General features: G+C 42.4%; 3 protein-coding genes across 4 annotated transcripts in view; all 3 read right to left on the bottom strand.

Annotated features, from left to right (window-relative positions):
• The window catches only part of LOC117817031 (leptin receptor overlapping transcript-like 1), a 762,389-nt gene that overhangs the window by 79,963 nt on the left and 661,175 nt on the right, over window positions 1-21,251 (bottom strand). The window lies entirely within an intron of this gene.
• The window catches only part of LOC117817012 (elongator complex protein 1-like), a 31,113-nt gene continuing 10,232 nt past the window's right edge, over window positions 371-21,251 (bottom strand). The window contains 31 exon segments of the mRNA XM_034689451.1: window positions 371-523; window positions 646-724; window positions 861-1,012; window positions 1,152-1,279; window positions 1,403-1,502; window positions 1,714-1,827; window positions 3,984-4,044; window positions 4,178-4,240; window positions 4,354-4,415; window positions 4,503-4,704; window positions 4,886-4,983; window positions 5,107-5,230; window positions 5,793-5,941; window positions 6,077-6,162; window positions 7,470-7,610; window positions 7,702-7,781; window positions 8,401-8,479; window positions 8,694-8,749; window positions 8,751-8,768; window positions 8,864-8,979; window positions 9,123-9,228; window positions 9,331-9,384; window positions 9,468-9,571; window positions 10,089-10,195; window positions 10,308-10,463; window positions 10,648-10,726; window positions 10,938-11,108; window positions 11,194-11,424; window positions 11,918-12,011; window positions 12,123-12,264; window positions 12,266-12,345. Coding sequence (XP_034545342.1) covers window positions 456-523; window positions 646-724; window positions 861-1,012; window positions 1,152-1,279; window positions 1,403-1,502; window positions 1,714-1,827; window positions 3,984-4,044; window positions 4,178-4,240; window positions 4,354-4,415; window positions 4,503-4,704; window positions 4,886-4,983; window positions 5,107-5,230; window positions 5,793-5,941; window positions 6,077-6,162; window positions 7,470-7,610; window positions 7,702-7,781; window positions 8,401-8,479; window positions 8,694-8,749; window positions 8,751-8,768; window positions 8,864-8,979; window positions 9,123-9,228; window positions 9,331-9,384; window positions 9,468-9,571; window positions 10,089-10,195; window positions 10,308-10,463; window positions 10,648-10,726; window positions 10,938-11,108; window positions 11,194-11,424; window positions 11,918-12,011; window positions 12,123-12,264; window positions 12,266-12,345 — 3,300 coding nt within the window. The 3' untranslated portion in view covers window positions 371-455.
• On the bottom strand, window positions 12,407-20,781 carry LOC117817016. 2 transcript variants are annotated; one of them, XM_034689456.1, is made up of 2 exons: window positions 20,652-20,781; window positions 12,407-15,207 (listed from the first exon to the last, which is right to left on the bottom strand). In XM_034689456.1, the coding sequence occupies exon 2, from the start codon at window positions 15,139-15,141 to the stop codon at window positions 12,685-12,687; it is 2,457 nt and encodes an 818-aa protein (XP_034545347.1). In that variant the 5' UTR covers window positions 15,142-15,207; window positions 20,652-20,781; the 3' UTR covers window positions 12,407-12,684. The 2 variants fall into 2 exon arrangements, with proteins under 2 accessions (XP_034545347.1, XP_034545346.1); XM_034689455.1 differs by having other exon boundaries at window positions 12,407-15,223.

A 21,251-nucleotide genomic window follows, 5' to 3' on the forward strand; every position in this document is an offset into this window, starting at 1 on the left:
AAGTAAAAAATAAAACTTGTCCTCACAGAACATTTCTGATTACTTGAACATTATCAAGATTCCTTTTTGGAAAGGCAATCTGATTATTTGTTAACCCAAAACTTGAAGTTAGTCTACTGTCCTCAGGAAATCAGATTGTGTTTAAATTGTGTGCAAAATAATTCAAATGTATAAATATACCCACCTACACTTTAAAACAAGGTCTGAGTCTTTGACCTCCAGATTGTCCTGCGAAGGTCAGATCCTGCTAAATCAATTAAACTTAAAACTATTATCAAAATCTCAGAGTTACATCCTCAAACCAGGCAGCTTTCAGGTGATATAATGAAAAGTTTCCAGCCTTCAGAAAAATGAAAAGGTGCAAAGAGAGGAGACATTACCTGAATCTTTATTTACCACATAATTTCCATTTGACTTTACAGTTTAAAAAATAATAAAACTTAAACACATCTAAGTCATGTAAGAACAGCGAGCTTCCACTTGATACCGTTTCTCATCTTTGGTGGCGTCAGGACTTCAGGAGCTGCAAAGAAACATAATTCAAATCAGCGTCATTCAAAACTGGGATTGTGTTAGTTGTGCAAAGCCTACCTTGTGAGTTTTAATGTGACTTAAAAGGGTTAAAATAATAAGACTTGTGCTGACCTTGTTGTGGAGCTGCAGGTCTCTGCTGCTGCTGGAATGAAGCCATGATGCTGTTTGCAGTCGAGTTCGGCCCGGTGAGCTGAACGCAGGAATCACAAAGGATTTAAAAAACAAAAAATATTAGAAAAAAAATGAACCTCCATTTAAGTACATTTAACAAAAAGTATGTAACTGCTATTTAATAACTGTGATGATAAAAGTTGTATTGTATTTACCGGTGTTTGATTGCTCTGCAGGCTTTCGGGCCACACCTCAGGGATCGCTGCCTCGATCATCTGCAGAGCCTCAGTGAAGGCCAGCTGCAGCTTCTCCGCCTGTTTGTGGAACTGGAACAACACCAAAGCCTTCAGCAGGCCGTGCATTTCCTCTGCAAGGAGCGGGACAAATGAGCTGTCAGTCAAACTGGACGGATCTCAATATACAGAGAGCCACATGACTCAAAGGAGTTATGATGTTGTGAGTTGATGTCTTGTAAATGCTATTGCTAGTAGTGCTGGTCTTCCCACCTCTCATCTTGTCCACAGTGCTCATGATGTCACCCAGAGCACACATCAGCGCTCGGTCCTCCATCGGGCTTCCCTCCTTCAGACTCAACTTCTTCCTCTCAGCTTTCCGGCGATTCTTTGACGACCTCCTGAGAGCAGAGCGTCGAAACAGACAACCAAAATTTAAATATTTACCTCAAGACAAAGTTTGCAGTATTGGAAGTAATCAGAGTCTCAGATGAAACTTGTAGATGAGTCTGTGTTTCTCTTACGAGGAGATACGGGAGTTGCTGTGGGAGTATTTGGAGCCGGTCAGCACGCTGCTTGCTTCAGAGTAAAGCTCAGCATCAGGACAGTCTGGACCGTCTTCATCTGATGGGGAAGACAAATAGAGACCATTTTATTCATGATTTTAACTCAAGATAATAGAAGCAAGAAGAAATCTACTTATTCCATTCACCCTCCATTGCTAATTGTTATTTAGTATCTAGACTTTTTACCGATGAAATTCTTCCTTGCTGTGATTCATGTTTTTAAAACTCCATCTTAGACATTTGATGTTTCAGTTTGTCCTGGATCTTACCCAGCATGTCCAGTCTGGCCTTCTCCTTCTGCTCTCTGACCACAGCCAGCCGGGTCCTGTGCCGTGTGAACGTCGCTACCTGAGTCTCCAAGAAGGTGGTCTGAGTGCTGACAGCTGACATGAGACAACATAACATTAACCCTCTGTAAGCCTTAGCCCATTTTTGGTCATTCGCAATATTCGCCTGTTGTGTTTTGGTGTTTTTTTCTAAGCTTGGGGCATGATATTAAAGACAGTGGAGTTGTTTGGGTCAATTTACAAAATTTTTACATATATGATTTGGTAAGTATAATGTCCTCCAGTGTACTCATTTTACTAACGTTCGTGCTCTTAAGCCAAAAATGGCAGCCATTGAAACCCATTCAAACCACGTTTTTTGATCCTGGAATTACTACATCAGAAAAAAAGGTTCTGAGTTACTCATTGTTGTGAACCAAACCACAGGGACCTAAAATTTTGATTTTTACCATAGAACACCAGATGGCGCCATTTTCTTAGTTTTCATCCCTTTGCCAAATTCATGCTACTCTCCCTTTGTCCACTAGGGGCACAAATCCTGCTCTAGAGTACCAAAGGGCAAATGGGTTCAGACTTTTTTGAGTTCACTGCATACCTTGAGATGTCTGGAAGTGGTGTATGTGTGTGTTTAGTGAAATTATTTTGTGTGTGTGGGAATATCTGTAGCCAAAATTGGAGTAATGAATTCCTTATGGGAAAAATGCCCTGATTAAATCCCCACCTAAAAGCATAAAACACTCAAAGTTTGAATGCCATTATTCTGCAGGAAAAAATCATATTTTTTTTCAAAACAGCTTTGACATTGTAGGTTTGCCTTCAAAATCTATGATGTTCAGGGTTTTCAGCTGAATGAACCACTTTTCATGTTTCCACTGTGGGCCAAACTTCATGTAGGTTTTGATTATCATTTTTTTGGCTCTTTTTGGGAATTTTAGCTATAGTTTTACATTTTGGAGCCTTCCATGCAATTTTGAAATTAGATTCAACCAAGGAAGGTCTCTGTGTGTTGATATTGATCCTCAAGATTGATGTATGTATATGTGCATGGTGACAGTAATGTGTGTGTGTGTGTAGGGGGATCAAATTATAGCCAAAAACCTATAGAGAAAGCTCATTCACTTTTCATGGGTTTTTTCATAACAAAGGATCAGTCACAGACTGGCATATGAAGGGTTAAACTTTTGAAAATAAAATTTGTTTCAATTGATAGTGATGAATGACTTCCATTGAAAGATTTTTTTTCAAAATTTGAAAAAATATATTATTGTATGGCATATTTATAACAGTTTAGACTGCCCACTTTTGGTCAATTTGAGGCCAAAATTGTGACTTTTTGATAAAAAACATGACTTTGCAAAAAAAATAATGCAGTCATTTAATTAGTGTTGTTGTGAGTCATCAACATATGTTAAAATGTGTTGACCCCAAATTTTTTTTTCCAGTTTTCATTGTATTATACAGGAGATAATAATTTATTGTTTTTTCATCCCCTAAATTCCCCTCTCTGGCACTGTAACACGTGGTAACTAAAGGGTTAATTATAATATTAGTGAATGTTTAGTATGTATCATTAACACTGAAGTTAATTTAAAGATTAAAAAAAAAATTGGTACGATCCATCAATATATGACATATTTATATCAGTTTAAAGCAATGCCCATTTTTGGTCGCCTTAAGACCTTCAACGTAACTTTTTTAAACATAGGACATTACATGAAAAATAATGCAGTGATAAAAAAAGTGTTGTTGTAAGTCATCAACATATGTTAAAATGTGTTGACTCAAAAAAAGAATTCCAGTTTTCATTATATTATGCAGGAGCTGATCCATTTTTGGTGTTTTTTTCTTCCCCTAAATTCCTCTCTCTGGCTCTTAAACACGTCGTAACTAAAGGGTTAATTATAATATTAGTGAACATTCAGTATGTCACATTAATACTGAAGTTAATTAAGAGATTTAAAAAAAAATTGGAATGATCCATCAATATATGACATATTTATATCAGTTTAAAGCAATGCTCATTTTTGATCGCCTTAAGACCTTCAACGTTACTTTTTCCTAGGGCTTACAGAGGGTTAACACACATTACAGAATCAAAACAAGGATTTACAGGTTGAGGATTAATCCCTGTTGTTGTTATTTTTTTCGTTATATTACATTTTTGCTAATGCTCATGTGGACCTACAGTATGTCCCTGACAGAAGAAGAACAGCTAAATGATGGTTTAAAGGAGCAGACTGAACTCCTCTTACCTTCCATCAGAGCAGGTTTGAGGTTGGTCTCAGTGATGTCCTGTCTGTTGTGCATGTAAATCTGAAACATGCAGAGATCTCACATGAACTTCACACAAGTTACATTATTAAAAATCATAAACATGCTTTATCCTAATCTCAAGTGAACTGAAAATAGAAGTGGGGGAAAAAAACGGAATATCTATTTTACTGACCAATCGGAGCGCCTCCTCCCACACTGCGCCGGTGATCAGAGCCAATATGGCCTCCTCACAGTCCTATGAGAAACAAGAACAATGCAACTTTCAGCTCTGACTGGCAGCAGAAGACAAAGAGTTGTTTCAGTTTCACAGTTTGTTGAGCTGCAGCCTCCCTCTGCAGAGGATCTTACTTTAGCGTACTGGTCCAACAGCAGAGCCGCTTCTGAGTACCGCCGCTGTTCAGTCAGCTTCTCTAAAAGAGGAGAAAACAAACTTCATCGGGGTTCTCTCAACAGCTCATTACACACTTGCATTAGCATGAAGCTGTGGTCCAAGGTACCTGCCAGGTCTCTGGCCAGCAGAGCTAACTGGTCCGGTGGAAGTGGGATCTGCTGCGCCACACAGATGGCGTTCCTCCAGCTGGAGCTGCTGGTGAACGCCTGCAGGGCGCTGGCTAACTCTCCACATCTCCACAGCAACAAGCCGGCCTGCTCCGCCTGCTGCTGCTCCACCAGGTGCTCGGCATACACACAGCTCAGAGCCTGGGGGTCAAAGGTCAAAGTTAGGGTTTATATCATAAGATGTAAGGTGTCAGCTGTAGAGGAGTTAGAAGACGAACCAAAATGACTGAGCGGTGAAAGACTGAAAAAGTCTCATCACTATTTAAATGTTGTTTTTTCAGGTTAATCAAATAATTGTAATAACATGTGTTTGTGTGTTTACCTTGTAGTGAATGCTGTCTGCTGCATACAGCCGCAGAGCTTCAGTGTAAAGTTTCTGCTCCTTCACAAGCTGCAGAGCTTCAGAGAAATGTTCCTCTCCTGAACACAAAGCAACAAAACATTTACATCCACATCTGTCACTTCCACTGTTTCAGACACACAGATTTAACCGTTTGTTTTAGTTTGATAGCTGCTGATAAAAAGGAAGAAGGGCTGACTGACCACACTTGCTGAGGTGATGCAGAGCCTTCTTGTAGCGTTTGAGGTGTTTGTCGATGGTGTAGCGCTGGTAGTTCAGCTCCAGGCTCTTCAGCATGTTGAGGAAGGGGAGGTACTCTTTGGGATCCTGTGAGAATTGGGGCCATAAGTTAGTTGGTACCTCTCATTTATGATATCATTCTTATGCGTCTGGGCTGTAGTTTAAGTTGAGTGAAGGGTTACAACTTGTTTCACTCCCAATTCAACATATTCTCTTTTTGAAAGCACTTTCAATGTGCACTGACTCTCAAATCTTCAACTCTCTGTTGGGAAATCAATCTAAGAACAACAAGAAACACACAAAGTGATCTTCTGATGATGTTTTGCAGCACCTTAGAGAGCTACTTAACACATTACTCCATGAATGTGTTTGTTTTTAAGCAGCTTAAAGACCTTGTTTCATTTCTACTCTACCCGTGGTGTTGGTGCTTTAATCTGCATTTTAATGAGGACAAAATGTTTCCATTAAAAACTTAATAACGCTTCAAGAGAGGTCATGAATATTGCAGGTGCATGTGAATAAAAATGAACGTGTACTTAGTAACTAATGAAAACTTTGGATTTCCATTGCTCCTTGTGCTGTAAAGAACTGTCTTAAAAGCCGGTGTAAGAGTGAAACAAGAGAAGAAAGCTGATGTTTCCTCTTGTACCTTTTGGGATTTCTCCGCCACCATGAGCACGAGATCAAAGTCGTACGTCCCCAGAGAGTGTTCGTACAGATCGTTGACGTTGACGAGGAAGAGGAGGTACTTCAAGGCCTCTTCAGCGCTCACGGCATCGGGAGCTTCAGGAGGATTTACTGTAAGACACAAACCCAGAATATAATGAGGACGTAAAGAAGTCATCTCCCTCTGTGTGTGTGTGTGTGTGCGTGTGTTTGAGGGAGTTACTTTTAGCTTCATCACACACTCCTGCTGCTCGTTCGCACGCTCACCTCGAAGCTCGTGGACTTTCTGCAGAGCGGTCTCCAGCTCGGGGACCGTCTTCTTCACATGAGCCGTCAGGATGGACAGAAAGAACCTGGCAAACACAACATGTTGATTGTATTACCCTGCATGATCACTTCATTGTTTTTACTCCTGCTGAATTCATGATTTCTTTGCAACTTTACTCATCGACCTGTTTTTAAAGCGTTTTGAACAAAGTCTGAGTCAACTCTCGAGAGTGTGAGGAGTGAAATTACAAAGAGTTTGAGATGATAAAGATCATATCGATAGGCTTCTTGAACTTTCTCTCCATGAACAAAAACAAAACAGAGATTATTTTATTTGGCCAACAAAATCTGTTGGATGGCTGTGATAGCGCCATTGGCACCTTAAGTCTTACTGTCACCCTTTTGCAAGGAACCTTGGAGTTATTTTGGACAGTGACTTTAAGTTTGACAAGCAGATAAGCTCTATTGTTAAAAGGAGCTTCTTTCAGCTAAGACTATTAGCAGAAGTGAAGCCTTATCTTCCCAGAAATGATTTCGAGAGAGTTATTCACACCTTTTTTACTTCACGCTTGGATTACTGTAACTCTGTGTTTGTTGCTCTCGACCAGTCAGCATTGCGCCGTCTACAGGTCGTCCAAAATGCAGCCGCCCGCCTGCTGACTGGAAAGAAACGGCAGGATCACATCAGTCCTGTCCTTGAGTCTTTGCACTGGTTGCCTGTGAACTTTAGGATCCAGTTCCAGGTCTTATTAGTTGTGTTTAAGTGTTTAAATGGTCTGGCACCGTCTTATTTATCAGACCTTGTACAGCCTCACAGTACTTCCAGAGCACTTAGGTCATCCCACCAGCTGCTCCTGGCAGTACCTCGGTCCAGACTCTCTACTCGTGGGGACAGAGCCTTCTCTGTGGCGGCCCCAAAGCTGTGGAACAGCCTACCTTTCCAGGTTAGAGCTGCACAGTCTGTGGATCACTTTAAAACACTCCTAAAAACCTATCTTTGCTCCTTGGCGTTCAGTCCCAGCTTAACAAGAATCCTTGCCTTCTTACTTCTTTACTCTTTTATTTCCTAAATTGAGCTCTTACTATTCTTTTATTGTTTTTATTTATTGTTATATTGTGTTTGATTATATTGTATTTTAATATCTGTACAGCACTTTGGTCACCTGAGGTTGTTTTAAATGTGCTTTATAAATAAAGCTTGACTTGACTTGTAAAAGAAACAGGGAGTTCAACACCCACTGATAATGGATGTATGTTTTTAAAAGTTAATATGAAGAAGTCTCACTAACACTGCATGAGATTCTTTGTCCACATTTGTAGTTTTATCAGGTTTACGTCACAACATTTTCATAATCTGAGCAGAGATTTCTAAATGAATATCATTGTCACTCACTTGTTTGGATCCATCGACTCCATCGCACTCTTAAAAGCATCACAGACAACATCCACCTTCTTCTGCCCGGACACAGCAGGAGGAGTCTGGATCAAGCCTCCCTCAGGACGGGGGTACATGATGCTGGTTGTGTCCTCCTCCCTGATCACCAAAAGAAATACACAATATTTGAATTAATGAATAAAATATAAGATTTGCCTTAAATGAAAACCTCTGATCTGAGGAGTCTTACTTGAGCTCAGTGAGGAAGAGGTTGATGTGGTTGAGAGAGTCGAGTTGTACGATGAAAGTCTCGATGTTTTCCAGAAAAACCTGCAGAAAGAAGTCAAATACAAGCCATAAAAAAACACTAAGGGCATCAATTCTTGGTTTTATGTTGAAGCTTTAATCATGCATGATCTTGGAAAGTACTACTTGATGAGAACACTTGAAATACCTGAACACATCCTACACTTTTTAATCTCTTGTGAATCTTCATTTTGTATTTTAACGACACAAAACTCAAAATCATTGAATGAGTTTTTCAGATAAGATATTACTTTATTGATCCACCGGGGGAAATTCGGTTGTTGCAGCAACCCAGACATAAGTGCAATCAAGAAAGAAGTTTCAATAAGTAAAATTAAATAAGTAAAAATAAAAAAAATAGATAAATACAGATAGAATACAAATTTAAGATATATACAAATGTTACAAATGGTAAATGCAGCTTTTAATAAAGTTTAAATATAGTAAAAAGGTAAAGGGGTTCGGAGCTGCTGCAACCGGCTGCCGACCTCTCCAGCGCTAATTCTAATTTTATCTGTTTAGCGCCAATTCAAAGCAAATTTATGACATTATTAAAGTATCTTCTGAATCCATGAGGTGTTTTATTTGTGTATAATCAAGACGCTGATAAATGGAGCGTGGAAGAACCAGTCGTCATATTTACCTTTGGGTTGTGATCGTAAATGAAGTTCAGATTGATCCTCAGCTTCCTCATCGACTAGAAGGCGTCTCTGAACCTCAGACTGACAAAAACAGCAACAGGTGAGACTTTGTTTAACAGCCAGGTAGATTACCATGTCATTAAAGCTTTTATTGCTTCCTCTCAGTATCAGGTTACAGCTCCTGATATTTACTTAAAGACTATAATCTGATGTTGTTTGGTATTTGAAAGGCTGAGGATGGTTATAAAAGTCTAAATAAAGGACAGAATATTGATTTGGAACATCAAACACTCACCTGTCCAACCATCTCCTGAGCTGAGCTAAGAGCAGTGCTCGATGATGCACCGTCTCAAAGGTTTCCACGAGGCATCTGGACACAAGTCACATATCAGAATCAGAGAAACTGTAGTATCTGTAAGTGTTGGTGTGTGTGTGTTTGTGTGTGTGTGTGTGTGTGTAACTCACCTGCAGAATGACTCGGGTGTCTTGAGGGACCACAGTGACAATCCTGGATCCTCTCTCCACTCGTCGTAGTGTCTCATCATTCTGAACTCCATCTGAAGCCAGGGCCGCCTGCAGCCCTGTGGGGTCAAAGGTCGTTTCATCAACAGTACTACGAATATATCAGCAGCAACATCAACCTTACAATCCAACTTTGCTTACTCATCACAGGTTTTTTTGTTGTGACTTGTTGAAGTTAAAAATGACAAACGTGTAACCTTACCTTTGACACTGAGCGCGCTCAGTTGGAGGCAGCGACAGGTGTGTGAGTGTGTTGTGATGAGGAGGAAATCATTGCAAACAGCAAAGGAGGAAATATTGGAGGCCAGCTGAGAGAGAAGCAGAAAGACATGAATACATCTCTGTTGGAAGTATCATCCTGTTCCTTATCCCCTGACGACTTCTCATGAATCTTTGACTTGTGATGCTACCTCAGTGTCTCCTGCGTACAGGTGAGATCTGTCCGTCAGGCCGAGTAGATATTCCTGAAGACACAGAAGAAAGAAAAAGAGAGAGCATGAAGACCTGTTCACAAAAACATGATGTCATCAAATGTGTGTATCTCTACCTCCCCGCTGATGCTGCAGAGCGCTGTCTGAACACAGGGGACGGGGAAGTTGATGCAACATCCGCTGGTGTCACGCCAATCTTCCACTGAAGGCTCCGGACAATCTATACAGAAATTTACAAATATATATATTTATTTCTCTTTATATCAAATAATGCAATTTCATGCATCTAATAGGATTTTGAAAGCAGGCATCAATATAAAAAAAAATTGAATTTAATGAGGAGTAATGAGTTAAAACTCTCAAATAAAGCAGAAAGAGAGAATAAAGCTACAAGAACAAACTTTTTAAATGTGTTATTTTAAAACATGCTTCATTCTGCTTTTACATTTGCAAATTCTATCTGACTGACACAAAAATAAACAAAACAGATGAGTAACTTTAATCTCAAAAGACAATAAAACTGTGTTACTCTGCATCATTTCTAAAGCAGCAAACTATCATGCGGCTTAGTGGCATCCTAGGAGGAATTCTCACGTTTAGGAGGCTAAAGTCAGACTCTCAGGATAACATTTCTACTGCTCAGAGGTCTTTCATAGTCTAATAACCTGTCTGAGTTAACAACTGTGCATCAAAAACATCTCATAGTTCAACAGCAGCAGAAGATTTCAGTGACTGACCCCAGAGCAGCTTCCTGATCTGTCCGTCCTCCAGCTGCAGCGCCACAGTAGCGCTCTGTGAGCTGTGAACCACGCTGACGATAACACCGTCCACTTCCACCTCTGACCTGAAACAGAAAAACACAGCGCTGAGTCCTGACTGACAAGAAAGCTGTGGAGTCATTCTCTTAATAGATTTGATGCATTTGGTGCTAGTTGAAACTGTTCTATTCAGCTGACCTGACAGTGAGTGTGTCGTCAGCGTCGGGAGCAGGATGGAGCATCAGTAAGGTGGAGGAGGTCTGCAGCCGACCAGGACTCACAGCCACAAACAGATCGTCCGTCAGCCACAGCAGCTGCCGCAGGGCCAGAGGCTCCTGCTGGTGAACTGTCACTCTGCAGGAAGAGGGAAAAATATATCAGAGAACAGAGATCAGACTGCAGGCATAATCTGCCTGCCTGCAGGATACAGGCAGCAAACTTTAAGTCGTACTTATTACCCCAATTAATTTGTCACATTTTAAGACAGATCAGACAACCATGTGTGCATTCGCTGGAGGTTGCAGGTTGTTGTTAGTACCTGAAGGTTTTCTGGAGGACCAGGGGACGAGACACCGTTCTGAATCCATTTGTTGTTTTAGAAGCCTTCTCTCCTAAATCTGGACACATAGTTGGATGAATTAGAAGGAAGAAACTGATCAGAGAAATATTCAGAAACAGCACAAACAAATACAAATCAGTGTTACCAAGTAGGGATGTCAACAATTAATCCAGTATCGATTGGTCTGAATTACTCTCTCCTCACTTGCTTCCTTAATTTCCCACAAGCTGTTACATCATGTGAAGGTTTCAGAACATGTAACACCACACCTTGTTTGTAGACTGAGATCTGTCCATCAGAGGTCATTGCTGCCAGCTGATTGGTCATCTGAGCCTGGCAGAGGAAGGTCACCTGGTTGACCGGGGAGGTCAGCTGGAGCTCGAATGAACACATGGGAGGAGGAACCACAGACCGCCTGAAGCTCGTCACCAGGACTTTATCTAAGAGGAGTTTAAACACGTGAACGTTAACCTCACACTGAAGTCAACCCTCAGCTTTACATCCTCTCGTCTCATTCGTTCTCACCTCCATCAATCACAGCCACGTTGGCGCCATCGGTGGCGTCCAGCCCGGGGCTTCTCTCGGTTGTCCAGCCCCAGTCGTAGGTGATGGTGGTCCAGGCGCGGGTCACAACGTGGAGCCTCAGGGGGCGCTCAGGGTCCCAGAAGACAGAAACTGGAGCCTTTCGAGAGTCTCTGCCGAAGTCCAGACTCTGCTTCAGATACCAGTGATAGTTCCCCACCGACCACAGCTGGACTGCAGACGGAGGACGGACAAACTTAACAAGGAGGGAACCGTATGCTATACATCTATTCAATAATACATTCATTCACTTCATTCTTGCATTGATTGACTTGAAAAGCCTTCTTTTGGAGAGACTCGTCTGTTTAAATAACTTTTTAAAGGTAAAATAAAAACATTTGAACTATGATGGACAGATTCAGTCATAGACTGAGTCTTGTAATGTGCAGATTGGGCTCTGTTTTAGTATCAAAAGTAACATTAAAGTGGAGTATAGACTTGAATATGCCAGTTTTGGAAACATCTTCATTCAAATGTTGTTTGAAAAAAGAAAAAAATCTAATAAGGGTGTTTATAAAAATCCTCAGAGGAATAAAGAACTTTCAGAGACTTGCAAAATGTCTTGCTTCAGTAGATTTTGATAACTTTTCCCAGATTATATCTTTCACAAAAGTGATCAAACACTTTTAATTGAATGTTTTGAAGCTGCAGCTTTGACTGAACTTACTGCAAGTGTTGACTTGTTTGTCCTCCCCGGCCGTCATGTCCTCCAACCAAACAGCTAACACCGTGGAGTCACTGTTCCACAGCAGATCCTTCACCTGAAGCAAAAACATGTCAGTGATTTAAATTGGTATATAAATATGACTTGCTGGTGTTCATAATTTGTGCACTACCTCATTAAATAGAGGGTTTGGTTGAGCAGAACCTACCTTGGCCTGGTCTTTGCTGAAGGGTAGGGTGAAGTCTCTGTGCAGCAGTCCGTTCTTCTCCATGAAAACCACACTAAGATTTACAATGTTCTCATGTGGAAGGTTAAAAGTGAAATACACTCAAGCATCAGGAGATCCCTTACTTCCAGCAGAGCGCCTGCTCCAGTCCGTTGATGGGCTCACTGGTGGCTTGCAGGACTCCCTCTCTGTTCCATACCCGGACCTTCCTTCCTTTATTTTATTCTCTCAATATTTTTTATTTCACAATAAAATCAGAAAGACGCTATAACACTTATTAATCTTCTATACTTTCCATGGAGTGCTGGATACATACTCTAAATTCAAACCCATTACCAAAACTGTAAAACCCTTAAATCATTGTTATTTAATAATCAGTTTAAACCACTTCAAATAAATCATTTCAACCCAGAAAATCATAACACAGAATCAACATCACTGATCACCTTGATTATTATCTCAACCCTGTATGCAAAGCATACTTCCAGAATTCTGACCCTTTATCTAGGCCATGGGATCCCCCCTGTTCATCACCTTCAGTCCTTTATTCATACAGAGACAAATCATCATCCTCCTCAGCAGGGAACCCTGGGGGAACCCACTCCTCATAAGCTTTTACTATGACTCCTAGAGAGACACTGTCCTCATCTACTACTATCTGTGGGGCCTGGCTGATTGGGCTGATAGCTCGTCGAAAAATTGCTTTGACTGCTGCAACCAGACAAGAACCTAAAATCAGAATTGTTAGCAGAGTGATTACAATAGTGGCTAAGAATTTGACTACACCAGCGCCCCAGGAGCCGAATAATCCTGTAAAATTACCAAAATCAAAACCATGAATGTCATGTAGTTCTTTTAACCCCTGGGCAGTGTCATGTACCATATTCATAACATCAGTGGTGGCATCAGATATATAGGAACAACACTCAGTGCCAATCACCTTACAAGTTCCTCCCTGGGCTGCCAGGAGTAAGTCCAGGGCCACACGATTTTCCAGAGCCACAGTCTTTACCTCCTGCAGCTCCTTGTTTACAGCCATAAGGGCCCTACTTGAAACATTTAAATGATGCTCTAAGACTTTAGACAAAGCTACGATTTCTTGTTGGGACACATAAACACCATAAGATGGCAGAAAGACACTGGCAACCTTTTGGAACCCTGAGAGCTCTCTTCTCTGTCTCAGGGGAGGGGAATGCAGGACTGCAAGTTCCTGTGAGTCCACCTCTCGAATCATAGGGACTAAATAAGCTAAATAGCACACTCCCCTCAGCCTAGCGTATGGCATGCACCTATAAGCTTTGTTACCACAAATGAGATATACTCTTTCTGGGAGAGGCTGTTGTTTAAGGCTAACATTTACCACTGAAGTACAAGAACCCTCACCCAAATTTGGCTCGTTAGAGTAACCCACCCCTCTAAAGCATAGAGAAACATTCTGCAGCTCATAAGTATAAACGGGTGGAATATAGTCAGAACAGTCTCGTGGAGGCGTTTTCTCATCAGTAATCATAACAGAACAATTGTGCATGGAAACTTTAACCATATTAAACGACCGTGTGCCAAACCACGGCTGAATTTCAATCAAAGCCTCCACCAATAATGAAGAAGTGTAAGGCTGTGGGACACATACAAGATCTCTTTCAGACTTGGTACAGTTAGTCTGTGCCAAGGTTAAATGCAATTTATATTGAAGAGTCAACATCACGAAGGGTTGTACCGAATTTATGCGCAACAAGTTTACATAATTTACACCTATAGGCAAATAGTTAGAATTTACCTCTGCGACTGTATCTAGAGCCAGATCAGTGTACCTGGGGAACTCAGGATTCCCTTTGGGGTAAGCAGGTGTGTAACATTCATCTGTACCTGCTTCCATTCTAGAACCTAGACCATTCCAATCAACCATTACATAATCTGCTTTGGAAAAAGGAACAGGGGTAAACATTGGAGAATGCATAGATTTAGGCATGTTTTGACACAACCAACATTTACTCAGATTACGCTCTCGTGCATAATCCACCATCAGGAAGGCAGCTGAATTTCTTTCATCCGGACGGAAAGAGGTCCCTCCAACAGGCTTTACAGCCTCATAGTAGATTGTAGTACGTGCCTGCTCTACGACAGCCCAGTCATCTTCGTCCTCCTGAACAATACAGTCAGTGCCCAGTTTAGGAAACAGTCTATAATTTACCCTCCATTGTGCGCAGTCAGGATCCTCGCTCAGCTGCTGCACTGTGAAACACCACAGGTCTGGGGTCTCCTTCAACGGAAGAATAGGTGTATAACTCACAATCATGTAGTCAAAGGAGGCTGGCCTCACAACTGTTTGTTTCGGGTCCAGAACTCCCCACGTTCGCCTCCCCTTTGCGTCGTTTTTACGGTATGCAAGTAGGCAATCATTCAGTCCACACCTGCGGGACGGACACCGGACAAAGACTGGGTTCACCTCTCGTTTGGCTCTGTAGAGAGGTGGAACAGAAACAGGTGGAACAGAAACAGGTGGAACAGAAACAGAGTGACTGGTCTCTTCCTTGTTATTCTCGTTAGGCTGTCTCCCTTCGTCTTTCACATAGTCATGTTTTTTCATTCTTTTTTGTCTCATCTTCAAACTGTGTGTCAGAAAGGTGCGTCTTACATTAGTTGTGGATTTAGGAATAGCCACTGCAGCTTCCTTCTCTCTGTGGCTCACACCTTTTCTTTCTCTCAAAGACACACACTTGTGGGGCTGCTTTCCTTCAGCACCACTCTCTTTAAACTGTGCATGGGGCTGCTGTCTGTCAGCATCATGCTCCTGGAACTGAATACGAGGTCCCTCGTATTCTTTGTGAGGCAAATCTGTGCCTCTCTCCCTGACCTCCTGGTCAGGATCGCCACTCCCGCTCTGCTCTAACCCTCGGTCAGGATTCACCACCACGAGGAGGAGGAGGAACGTCAGCCCTCCCCAGAGGATCGAGCCCCCTGTTCTGGAGGTGCCAACCGGCACCGGGATGCGTGCACCCATTCTGCCCTGCCCTCGACCTTAAGAGCAGTTCGAGTGACCAGTAACACCTGGAATGGACCTTTCCACCTGGGAGAAAAAGAGACTTTGTCCAAGGATTTTATTAGCACATAATCTCCACACTGAAAAGGATGGATAGGGTTATCAGAGGGTTTAGGCAGCCGGTCCGCAACCTGCAAATGAAATCTTCTCAGTTGCTCTGTTAGGGTTTTTACATAGTCAGTTAGGAATTCATCAGTCCACAACAGTGTTAATTTGTGGGGTGTCAAAGGTGGACTTGACCCTGTGGACATTGGTCTCCCCATCAAAACCTCATGAGGACTTAGCCCGATTGTTGTGTTCGGTGTGCTTCTTATGGAGTATAACACAAGGGGAAGAGCATCCGGCCATTTCAGACCCGTGGTCATCATTGTTTTGGTCAACTTCTCTTTGATGGTGGAGTTCAGACGCTCCACCTGACCTGAGCTCTGTGGGCTATATGGAATGTGTAGCTGCCACTGAAACCCTAACACTGCTGCAAGGCTCTGGGTTATCTTAGCTACAAATGCAGGCCCTCTGTCACTATTAATCCCCATTGGAACTCCAAAACGAGGAATAATCTCTTTTATCAAACATTTCACCACTGTTTTCGCATCTTCTCTTCTGGTGGGAAATGCTTCTGGCCATTTAGAAAACTGGTCAGACATTACAAGCATATATTTGTAACCCTGACAACTCGGCATATGTACAAAATCTATTTGCATATTTACAAAAGGCCCTGATGGTGGAGGTAAATGGTCGTGTTTGACAGAGCTGTTCTTCTTCCTGGTCTGCTGACATGTCATGCATCTGTCTACCAGTGTGTGAGAGACCTGTGTGATGCCAGGTGCAAACCACTGAGATCGAATTACATCATTTATCCCTCCTTTTCCTACATGTGAAGGCCCGTGTGCCACATGAGCCAGAACATGGAGGAGTGACCTAGGACAGACCGGTCGACCATCAGGGTGGAGCCACAAGCCGGACTCCGGGATCAAGAGACAACCTTTACGAACCCATAAATTTTTCTCCACAGTATCAGCGCGGTTTTGCAATTCCGCGACATCATTAACGGAGGGCAACATAAGGGGATCAGGAGGCTGCAAAGAAGTACATTGATTCACCCTAGAGGTAGAGGAAATGGCTGCTTGTTTAGCTGCAAAATCAGCTCTTGCATTTCCCCGGGAAACAGAATCAGATCCATTGGTATGAGCTTCACATTTAACAATAGCAAGCTGCGCTGGTAGCATGATGGCATCAAGCAAATTTTTTATCAAATTGTGGTGTTTGACTGGTTTCCCTGAGGATGTGAGAAACCCTCTCATTCTCCAAAGTTGCGCAAAGTCATGTGCTGCACCAAAAGCATATCTTGAATCTGTAAATATTGTGACCACTTTGTCCTTGGCTAAGGTACAGGCTCTGATAAGAGCATGCAGCTCTGCTGCTTGAGCTGAAGTGCCATTGGGCAGAGCTGCTGCTTCAACTACTTCCCAGTCACTCACTACTGCATAGCCAGCCAGATGTGTGTTATCAGATGGTCGCGTGGATGAGCCATCTGTATACAGAATCATATCAGAATTTGGGATTGGTGTCTGCTTGAGGTCTGGCCTGGGGGATGAGCTGGTTTCAATTACCACATTACAATCATGATCATCTTCAAGCTCTGTGTGTGGGAGGAGTGTGGCTGGATTTAAAGGAGGTGAGCGTTTCAATGTGATGTGAGGGCTGGACAAAATGATCGCCTCATATCCTGATCTACGTGCTGCAGTCATGTGTTGGGTGGCTGATGTATTCAAAATGTGTAACACTGAGTGCGGAACATGTACAACACAGTCATTGGCCAGAACAATGGGTGCTGATTTTTCGATCATTATAGCAACTGCGGCAACTGACCTGAGACAACCCGGCATACCAAGGATGACAGGAGACAATTTTGAAGAATAGTACGCCACAGGACGGAAGTGAGAACCGTGTTTTTGCACCAGTACCCCGGAAGCAAACCCCTCCCTCTCACACACGTGGAGGTGGTACTGTTGTGAGTAGTCAGGAAGCCCCAGCGCAGGAGCTGAGACAAGAGCATTCTTCAAGTCTTTGAAAGCGATGTGCATGCTTTCAGTCCATTGCACCACAGGCGGCGCCGTTTGCATTGTAGACGCCCTCAAAACAGAATCCATTGTAGCATACTCAAAAATCCAATGACGGCAGTAGTTTGTCATGCCCAGAAACGAGAGGAGCTCTTTCTTAGTTTTTGGTGGGGTCATGTTTGCCAGAAGCTTCACTCTCTCCGGAGACAACAATCGCTGTCCCTCCTTCAGAACATGACCCAGGTACATGACCTCTGGTTGACAATACTGCAACTTGGCCAGGGAAGCCCTGTGCCCACACTCCGCCAGTCTCACCATCAGCAACACAGAGTCAGTGTGGCAGGCCCCCTTAGAAGGTGATGCAATCAACAAATCATCAGCATACTGCAACAGAGTACTCCCCCCCGACAGTTGTAAGTCCTGCAAATCCCGTCTCACCGCGCTCGCATAGACTGATGGCGACTCAGAGAAGCCCTGTGCTAGTCTCGTCCAGGTCAGCTGTCGGCCTTTAAATGTAAAAGCAAACAGATACTGGCTCTCTGGATGCAAAGGGATGGAGAAAAAAGCTGAGCACAAATCAATGACTGTGTAGTACTTTGAATCTGGGGGAAGTGAAGCCAAGATGGAGTTAGCATCTGGCACAATGGGAGCTGAAGGCACAATAATGTTATTTATTGCTTGCAAATCTTGCACAAACCGCCACTCATCAGGACGGCCTGATTTTGGAATCGGCAAAATAGGGGTGTTACACGGACTAGAGGTCTCAACCAACACACCTTGATCCACAAGGGACTGAATTACACCTTCAATTCCTGCAATTGCTCTGTGAGGCAAATTGTATTGTCTTATATTTGGCAGCCTAGCATTAACTTTGAGTTTTACAATATGAGGCGGGGCAGATGTCACAAAACCCACATGATTTTTATGTTTTGCCCATAAAAGTGTGGGAACTTCAGATAGATGTGATGGGGGTCCATATGAAATTGGAGTGGGTGACTGTTGTTTCAAAAAAATACTCAGAGGCAAGTTCAGAGGTTCTGACAACTGCAGCATGTATAAATCATCCCTCAGGGTTGTTATGGTTTGGCTCTGAGCAGCTGATAGCGCCTGCCCCAGAGAGTGACTTTGTTTTACCATCTCACTCACATGTTTTAGTTCATACCCCATAGCAACAGCTACAGTGATATGCGGAGGAGCCTCTGTAATGTTAAACAATCTCTGTTGATTCTCAGTCAATTTAACTGTTAAAGCACACCCTTGCGGACCCACAATCAAAAATTGCTCACATGTCAGCTGATCTTCGGTGTTTACAAATGTTTCTGCAAATTGTTTATACTCCTCTGTTGGATTCACAGCAGCTACACAACAGCATTGCAGTACAGGCCTCATAACAGACATCAGGGAGGCACATGCAGGTGCTAATTTAGCAACCTTTTGTACATGTGAGACCTCAAACTTTTTAGCCAAGCTGAGACCTGGAAGGGTCCAGCAATACATACAACTGTTAGCAGACTGTAAACACTGAACTGCTTGGAAGGCTCTTTCATCAGGTATAGTCAAATAAAGCCCATCTGGAGTACAATGAATAGAAGCATGTAATTTGCACAACAAATCTCTCCCCATCAAATTTAATGGACAATTTTCAGAAATCAGAAAAGAATGTTGCACATCTGATCCTACCACAACAACATTAGCTTCGGTGGAAACTGGCTCTGCAATATGAGTGCCTGACACACCTACAGTGGTGATAAATTCTGATGTCGGGGTGCATATGTGCTCACTGGAGCGAACTGTTGAAATGGTGGCCCCACTATCTACCAAAAGCTCAATTTTAGTGCCATCAACTTCAATTGGCATGACTGGATCTTCAGAAGGACAAGTGGACAGTTTAATTTTTAGCGCTTGCGTTTTAGATTGTGGATCTGATTCTATCCCTCCATGGCCTCCCTTAGCAAGTGATAGAGAGCTAGGGGAGAGGCATTCTCTGTCTTTTTAGCCCATCTATATAGTATTGCTTTTGCACTGGCTTTAACATCATTGGAATGACGCTGTTTAATTCTCTCAGCATCTGCTGCGCTGCAACCTGTTCTTTTCTCTAGCTGTCCTAGCTGAAAACTTGGTACATACTCAATGCTGTCCTCAATGAATTTTTTCAACTCCTCAGTCAACCACTCGCAGCGTCTTTCATCACCATTCTCTCTGTGCCTTTTGTTCGCCATTTCACTCCACACAGTCACACATTCATGCATGTAACTGTGATTCCAAGTCTTATTGCATTTAAGAGGCGCTATGTTAGTTACTGCTATTTCTAGCTTCTCTGGTTCAAATGAACCAAGGTATGGCCATGCTTCTCTAGTCCATGAACACATAAGTGACGAAAAGGGAACAACAAACTGCCAGCCTTTCTCCCTTCCCACTACACCCGCAGGTGTGTCTGGTGAAAACGTCTGTTCATTGTGTGCTTCTGAACCCAGTGTTTGCATTCTCGACTGAGTGGAATGGGTAGTAGCTGGTGCATTTCTATCTGTAGTTGGACTGCTTGTTTTCAACTCTGGTTTATGTGTGTGTCTGCTTTTATCTTTAGCTTTATCACTTTTGTTTTTGAGTTTGTGTTTATTCGCTGCTGTGGATTGATGATTCCCCATTTTGTGAGTAAATAGTTATCACGTATCACAAGAGCAACAGCAATCGGCAAAGCTGCACAGCAAAATGCTTTAAAACATAGCTTTCATCAGCACAATAGGAGCAAAACCAGCAAAACACACAGCAAACACTTAAAACATTTAATAAACACTTCAACTGCATTCAGAGTCTCTTCTGAAGTCATGGAAAGTTTTAATCATTTGATTTTGTTTTCAGTTGCTGTACTTCTATGTGGCCGGTTATGCTCGATCTACTTTCTCTCTCTCTTGGTTGACTTATGTAACTTAATGCACATAAGTAAGTAGTGTTGGGACTTATTATTTATTTAAATAGGAGGGATTTATACCAAAATTCAACCCCCTTTTTTGCTCTGAAGTCCGTAACTTTGCAGAGTCTTATTGTCCCGCCGAACACAGAATCACAACTGGTCTTGTCTTAACGAGATGAATCCTTTAATCATTTGATTCACCTCAGAACTTTTCCCAAGGGTTAAGACTCACAGATTGAATATTTTCTGTGTCGAGTCGCAGCCCGAAGCTGGCTCAGACCTCTTGACTACCCCCGCAGGGTGCCCGGTGCCCAACATCTAAAAATTTGTAGACTCCATTTTATTCCATAACGCCTTAACTTAAAAAAATCTACATACAGCAATTACCAATTCATCACTGTCACTATGTGTCAAGTTTTAGAACTCTAAATCCCAATTACAGTTTCTTTTAGATCTTGTCAGACTCAGACATGGTAAAGCAAATAAAAGTTTGCACTTACCAGTCTTTGTCGTTAAGATTCTCGTTCGTGACGCCAATTTGTGATGGAATTCAGCAACAAACTGGACACTGGACACAGAAGACTCAGGAGACTCTGACGGCTTACGTTGAAATAGTTTATGTAGAACTTGATCAAGGAGAAATAACATAACAGTACACAGGCAGGAGAGTGCAGTGCAATGCCAAGTCAGTTCTGACAGACAAAACCCTTGGCATGGTATTTATTCCCTCTGAAGACGACACTAAAGTTAGATAACCATGTTTGGACAATAGGAGCACAACAAATGGGAAGAAGACCTGTGCTCTAGTTCTGGAGACAGTAAGTCGGCCATAACACATAGATAAAGACAGGAGCAGGGGGAGAGACCTTGACTACTACCCTGACACTATCTCGCCCGTCACAGACGACATAGGAAACAAGTTACTCTAAACATGACATTTAGACTGAAAGAATACAATAGTTAAACATTCTTAGATACATATATATAAGACTATGAAAATTCCACGACAATCATAAGATGTAAGGTGTCAGCTGTAGAGGAGTTAGAAGACGAACCAAAATGACTGAGCGGTGAAAGACTGAAAAAGTCTCATCACTATT

This window comes from Notolabrus celidotus, chromosome 8 (assembly GCF_009762535.1).
Source record: "Notolabrus celidotus isolate fNotCel1 chromosome 8, fNotCel1.pri, whole genome shotgun sequence".
Classification (NCBI taxonomy): Eukaryota; Metazoa; Chordata; class Actinopteri; order Labriformes; family Labridae; genus Notolabrus; species Notolabrus celidotus.